The sequence below is a fragment of the Crotalus tigris genome, unplaced genomic scaffold (assembly GCF_016545835.1).
Source record: "Crotalus tigris isolate CLP2741 ecotype Arizona unplaced genomic scaffold, ASM1654583v1 scf7180000017741.1442986301:2390832, whole genome shotgun sequence".
NCBI classification, from domain to species: domain Eukaryota; kingdom Metazoa; phylum Chordata; class Lepidosauria; order Squamata; family Viperidae; genus Crotalus; species Crotalus tigris.
Window position 1 is genome coordinate 1,390,708 of NW_024096608.1, and position 6,867 is coordinate 1,397,574.

A 6,867-nucleotide genomic window follows, 5' to 3' on the forward strand; every position below is an offset into this window, starting at 1 on the left:
TCTCACCTCCTGGAAGCTTTAAAAAGTTTTAATTTGCCCTTAATTATTCCTGGCCGATAGCACCACAAGAAAACGTTTGGGAGAGGCACTCAACACAACAAACAGCCAAGGCTCTAGTCTAGTCTAAACTGTCAGGGGTTGGGGTTTTTTTTCCTTTTCCTTTTTTGAGAAAGGGAGAAAGAGAGAGAAGTGTTTACTGAAGTTTGGCAGAAGCAGCCTGGCGCAGAAGTCCGGTTTCCTGGCCCCCTCCCTCTTATATTTTAATTTCCCTCCTTTCAAGACCCCCCTCTCTCCCTGTCTTCTCCCCTCCCCCTCTTTGCTTCCCAAACAAGATGCCAACACAATTTGCCCTGCCTTGCAAACAGACAACTCCCTCTCTCCCCCCCTTCTAAAAAGGAAAGGCGAAGAAAAGGGCCGGAGGGGGGGGGTCGCGGGGGTTTGGGTAGAGAGAAAGCCAAAGAAAGAAGGGGGGGGGGAGAAAACGCATTGAAATTCCAAAAGGTTCCCGGGGTGGTTTCCTAGTCTCTGGGTCAGAAATGTGGTGGGGGAAATGCCAGCTTTTTGTCTCCGGGCGGGGGGGGGGGGAGGCGGGAAAGAGGCGAGGGAGGGGGCAGCTACAGCGACGTCGGTGGTGGCCCTGCCCGGCTGCCCCCTTCCCTGCCTTTTCCCATTCAGGCAATGAAGTGTCCAGAGAGGCTGGGTTTGATCTAGTCAATTGGAGAAAGTGACAGGGTTCTAATATATTTGTTTAATGCTTTTCAGCGGGGGTGGCGCGGAGGTGATGAGACGGGGGGGGGAGGGCGAGGCGGTTTTCACACTTTTTTTTTTTTGGCAAATGAAGCCCGGAGTGAAGAAAGAAAGAAAGAAAGAAAGAAAGAAAGAAAGAAAGAAAGAAAGAAAGAAAGAAAGAAAGAAAGAAAGAAAGCATTTGGTAGTTCTCTCTCCACCCCGCTTGCTAATTTTTCTCTTTCGGCCTGGTGCTGCAGTTTGGTGGGCAGCGAGGTTGGAATAAAGAGGGGGAAGTTAAACATTTATATATATTTACTCTCTTTTTCCTCTCCTCCCCTCCTTTCCCAGTTTTCCAAGAGACCTAAGAAGTGGGGGGGGGGGAGAGAGAGAGTGAAGAAACAGCTGTGAAGTTATTGTCCGGGGCTGGAAAGCTATTGTCTCCCCCCGGCAGGCGGCCCAAAGCCGCCTTTCCACAGGCTGTAATTGAAACATATTAATTAGATAATTTGTTGTTAGTTTAAAAGAAACAAATACGGCCTCCTTCTTGGGTTCCCAGACCGGCGTTTCTGCCCCGTCGTATCTCCCTCCCCCCACACCCCTCCACACACACAAGGCTATCTCCTCGGCCTGGCGGGGAGGGGGGCTGCGTTGAGTTTGGGGTGCCTTTTCTTCTCCTTTCAAGTAATCTTGAAAGCTGGGCAGCGGCTTTGAAAGCGAGCGAGAACTTTGGGAAACAGATGGAAGGTTTCCTTTATTAAAGGGCATTTTAATTCTCGTGTTTATTTATTTATGGCTGCGGAGGAAAGTCGGTTGGCTTCTTCCACGACTTGCGGGCTAATGGCATTCCGAGGTTTTTGGTTTTTGTTTTTTTTTAAGTGATAAAATCAGCCTCTTTTTCACCTTGTTAGGTAAGATCCAACTCCGGGTTTTTTTTTTTTTTTTGTTTTTTTGCGGTTTGGTCAAAATTCCTGGTGCAAACAAGTGCTCAGGGTCTTCGGAATAATCTCCCTCCTTTTTACAAGAAAAAAAAATCCCTTCTCCCTTCTAAAATAACTGCCGTTCTCAAAAGAGTGGAATTCGGAATGTCCCAGTAACAGATCCAATGTCGAAAGTTTCGGATGGGAACAGCCGAGAGCCGCTGTGAGGCAAAACCGATTCAAGTGCCGCGGAGTTCCGCAGGCTAACCTGCAAATTTTTGTCAGACCGGATGCAGGAAAGCTCCCAGCCACCTTTTGCTAGGGACTCGCAGCGCGACCCAGAGGACCAACGTGAAGACGGACTTTATACTATTTCAAGAAGGGCACCTGTTGCTAGGCTGTCCCGACCCAACAAGTTAAGGGATCGAGCACGCTCTCCTCTTTTACTCCAGAGTAAGCCCGATGGCTTACTCTCCTGGGGGGGGGGAGGTGAGTGGCAAGGTGGGAAACCGAGCCTGGGAAAGAGAAAGCAGCCCACCGCCACGTTTGCTACTTAGGTCAAACTATCACCAGACGGTCCCCCCTTTTTTTTCGTCTGCCCGGGGTGGCGGCCTGCCAGCTTCTCTCCCTTATTTAAAAGGACCCCTCCCCTCTTCCAGGCTTCAGGGGCGCTTCCTCCCGCCCAGCGTGGCTGGGCTACACTCTCCCAACCCTGCGATTTAGCGCTTCTTCAGGCCAGACCTACTTAGGAGTAAGCGGAAGCTGGGCTGCCATGAGGTCCATTTGGGACGGGGGTCCTGGATCGGGGACCCTGGTTTCCTTTCGGATCGGGATTTATCCGCTAGATTAACTCTGGGGAGATGGGGGGCGTTACGCCTTTCTTCATTCCCCCCCCCCGTTCTCTTTCGCTTTTTCTTCGTGGGGAAGAGGGCGAATTGGGCCTGGCTTCCCGGTCCGGCCCGTTAGAAAACTCACGAGCCCCCCCCCCGCCTTTCTGGACCAGAAGCCGCCACACAACAAATCTCCGATTTTTACATCGAAGCGGCTCGCGAGGGGGCCGGGGGGAGGGTGGCCGTTTCCAAGGCGGCGCTTGAAGTCGGGCGCAAAGTCCCTTTTATAGGGCAACGCGAACTTCCTCTGCGGAGGCTCCTTCGGGAGGCGCACCGCGCTTACTTCCGAGTAAACAGGCGGGGGCTTCAGTCTTGAGCCCACCCCCACAAATCCACAGCCCAAAAGAAGGATCTTTTGCTGAAAAGCTTGGTAATGCCAGGCAAGGTCCAGCGTCCCGCAAGTCTCACCGCCACGGATATGAGCTTATTCTATTTTTATTACCTTTTCCATCGCGACCAGGAAAAGTAGCCGCCAAAGCCTGGGCCGACCGACTTCTCCGGGCGGAAGGGCCACGCGAGCCACAACGGCGGACCAACTTCCGAGGGGGCTACATGCCATCCGCTCAGGCTGCCTTTCAACCCGAGAAGCGACGCCGCCGCCGCCCAAGGAAACGCGCGCCGGGCTGGATCGGGGAGCGCCCAGCAGCAGCCCCCGTTCCCCGCGGGACGGTCACCCGAGGCTCTCGGGGCTGTCATCCTGTTGAACTCCTGCCTTGCAAAGGGCGAACGAACACCTGGGGAAGGCAAGGGGCGCTAGGAGGTCAAGCAGGGCCCGATCCCGCAAAATCAAATTCTCCGCGCCTGAACTCAGGAGCCGGTTTCTCCCTCTGGAGAGGGTCTTGGGTGTGTGTGGGGGGGGGGGGGGTTCTTAAGAGCGCCGAGGTGTGGCCCGTCGGCCTGTTTGCTCATCAGTCAGCTACTTTGGCGGGCTTCTTTCTCTCGCTTGGGCGGCGTAACCCAACTTCCTAGGTGTTCGACTTCCCAAATTGGGCTAAATCCGGCTTTAGCGAGGAAGCCACGCAAAACTCGGTCCTCGCCTCCCGGACTGATTAGACCAAAATCCGGAGATACAAATCAAATTCTGAGATCTCCTTGAAGCTGTTTCTCTTGCGCTCCCCCCCCAGCCCCCCCCGTTCATTCAGGCCTTCTTCCTCCGGAAATAATTTATGCAAAGCGAATTTGCCCCCTCCCCTTTTCACTCGAAAAGACGGCCGAAAAAGAAAAACCCTATTCCGTCTTTACATCTTTTAATGAGAAAATATTATTTGGACGGCTAGTTTCATAATTTAAAGATAAACACTTTGAGACCAGAAAAAAAACAAACTCCCCAGACCCAACCGACAAAAATCCAAACACCATAGGAAGAAAAACAACAATAATAATAATAACAAAAAAAGTCAAACGTTTGCCCGAAAACACACATGCTGAAGATATTCACGAGAACATTCATATTTTAAATATCATGCTCATCCTGTACAATAACAAGCCACCCACATGGGAACGAAGGAAAGCGCTCGGCCCCGACCCTTCAGGAAGACCCCCACCCCACCTCAGAACCAACCCAAAGCGCTTTTGTCTCTGGGTCCACGGTCTCTGGATGCGCTCCCTCCCGACGGCCCTCAGGATCCGAGCCCCCGTTTCGTTCAGGGCTTCGGAACAGCGCCTCCCTGTCGTGGGGGTCCTTGACCAGTTCCCCAAACGGAGGCGGGGAGAGCTGCGCACTAGCTATGGCGAGGGAAGGAGGGGCGCGGGATAAAAGTGCATCGGACACAACCGGCAGCCATCCGGATTCACAGACACGTACACGTTTCCCTCTGGTTTGTCTGCAAACATTCCGGTGGGAAAAAGGGAGATGCTCCGTTTGGCTGGGTAGATTTAGGGGCCTCCGCGCCTCCCTCCCTCCTCCTTCCCTCCCTCCCTCCCTCCCGGGGCGAGCCCCCGCGGCAAGGCCGAGCCCGTTTCTCTTCCCCCACCCCACCCCCAAGCAGAGCAAAGCTGGGCAACAAAACAACTTCGCTTTCTCCTCGCTCTCCCCGCATAGAAATTAAACTTTAAGCGTTGCAGGAGGGAAAGGGCTGAAACACACACGCGCCACGCTCGCTCACTCACTCACTCGCTCACTCGTTCACGGACGGACGGACGGGCCGAGGAATCGTCACGCTGCCTTGACAACGCTTCGTCCGCACCTGGGGCCGTCCCAGTCAAAGTTTATCGCTTCAAGCGAAGCAAGGCAAACCCCCCCCCCCACACACACGTCTTTACACGGAAATAAGTCCAATTTGTGCTTCGGGGTCATTCCCAGCTGGGCTACAGTTAGCCGGTCGCAGAAGCCCGATTTCCTCGCAAATCAAGCCCCGGAGGGGGGGGGGAGGCATTGCCTTCCGAGGAAGCGTCCGGGAGGGGAAATCGGCCGAGTCTCAGCCACCAGATCCAGCGGGTGGAATATCTGCTCCCTCAAAGTAGAGGATTTGCAACGCCGGTCGCTTTGGGGTGCTGGCGTGCCCGTGGCCCCGGGCGCGAATCCTCTTCTGCGCGGGTTCCCCCCCCGCGTTTCCCCACTCGCCAGTGCCGCCTCGCAACATAGAGGAGGAGGCGGCATTTGGAAAGGCGAAAGGGGAGCCCGGCACGCGGGGGACCGGCGGAGCTGAGGACCTGCAACCAGCCTTGCGAGGAGAGCCAGCCTCGCCGCCTGCTTGTGCGCTCCGGAAAGGCCGCTCGGGGGAGAAGCCTTTGCAAAGTCCCCGCGCGTCCGCGAAAGGAGGACGGCGGGCTGCTGCGAGCCCCTCGCCGCTGGAACGCAGCCCCAGCCGCCTCTCGTCCTTCTGGGTCCGGCGGGGGCTGGGAAGAGGCGGGACGGGCCGGCTCCAAAGACCCAACCGACTTGGGGACCTTCGGAAGGCCGCCGCCGCTGGGTGGCACGGGGGTGGCGGCGGCCCCTGGATGCCCCCTCCGGAGGCCGCCGCGCCGCTGGTTCCTGGGCGGAGGGCGGCGCGGCCGGGGTCAGTGCACCGCCACCACGGCGTGCAGGACGGAGGGCGGCCCGGTGAGCGTCTCGCTGGGGGTGGCGGGGCTGCCCTGGCTGGGCGCCGTCTGCGTGGAGGGCGGGCTGAGCGAGGGCGGCGAGCCGGGCAGCAGCGCGGGCAGGGCCGGGACGGCGGCGGCGGCGGCCGGCGTGGCCTTGATGGGCACCGGGATGGCCGGCAGCGTCTGTCCGCCGTGGCACAGCGGCTTCAGCGGCATCCCGTAGGCGGCGGCGGCCGCGGCGGCGGCGGCGGCGGCCGCGTAGTCCCCGCCGGCCACGGCGATGGGGGCGGCCGGGTCCAGCACGCCGGCCGAGCCGTAGACGTGGGGCCAGGCGGGGGGCAGCTGGTTCGGCAGCGGGTAGGCGGCCGGTCCGGGCGGCATGGCGGAGAAAGGCAGCGCCGCGCCGCCCCCGCCGTGCCCGCCGTGCCCGCCGCCCGGCCCGGGCATCTTGTACTCGCGGGCGATGATGTTCTCGATGGCGAAGGGGTGCTTGAAGCCCGAGGGCGGCGGGACGGGCAGCCCGTAGGGGCCGAGCGGCGCGGCGGAGGCGGCGGCGGCGGCGGCCAGGGCGCCCAGGCGCAGCTTGGCCTGGGCCTGCAGGTAGTGGGCGGCCTCGGGGGGCGGCTTGGAGGGCGCCAGCGGGTCGGCCTTGAGCACCTTGAAGCGCTTGCGGCGGCGCAGGAAGCTGCCGTTCTCGAACATGTCCCCGCAGCTGGGGTGCAGCGCCCAGAAGCTGCCCTTGCCCGGCTGGTCGGGCCTGCGCGGGATCTTGATGAAGCAGTCGTTGAAGGAGAGGTTGTGGCGCAGCGAGTTCTGCCAGCGCTGCGTGTTCTCCCGGTAGTAGGGGAAGCGCTCCATGATGAACTTGTAGATCTCGCTCAGCGGCAGCATCTTCTCCGCCGAGCTCTGGATGGCCATGGCCGTCAGCGAGATGTACGAGTAGGGCGGCTTCTGGTCGCTGTACGTGTTGCGGCCCGGACGGGGCATGGCGGCGGCGGCGGCGGCGGCGGCGGCGTTGCCGGCCGGGATCTGCAGCGCAGGGAGGCGGAATTAGCGGGCTGGGCCAGGAGGAGGGGGCGGGGGCGGGGCGGGAGGGGGCGGGGGCGAGCCCCCCTCGGGCAAAGTTGGCTCGCTCTCTTTGGGGGGGGCGGGCGGAGCCGGTGACCCCCCTCCCCGGGCTGAGCGCGGCAGGGTTGGGGAGGGGCGGGGGCGGCCTCTCGGCGGGAGGGGCGAGCCCGGCGGAGGCCGCTCTCCAGCCTGGCCTGGCCGGCTGACGGCCCCGGGACCCCTCTGCGGGACGGGACCCC

General features: G+C 59.8%; 1 protein-coding gene across 1 annotated transcript; it reads right to left on the reverse strand.

Moving 5' to 3' along the window:
* Positions 1 to 5,289: 5,289 nt before the first annotated feature.
* Positions 5,290 to 6,547, reverse strand: FOXB1 (forkhead box B1). The gene has a single exon (XM_039339902.1). It carries the CDS (start codon positions 6,545 to 6,547, stop codon positions 5,537 to 5,539), a length of 1,011 nt encoding a protein of 336 aa, XP_039195836.1. The 3' UTR covers positions 5,290 to 5,536.
* Between the last annotated feature and the right edge of the window lie 320 nt (positions 6,548 to 6,867).

Coding starts and splice junctions, on each gene's coding strand:
- FOXB1 (XM_039339902.1), bottom strand. CDS start 6,547: ATGCCCCGTCCGGGCCGCAACACGTACAGCGACCAGAAGCCGCCCTAC.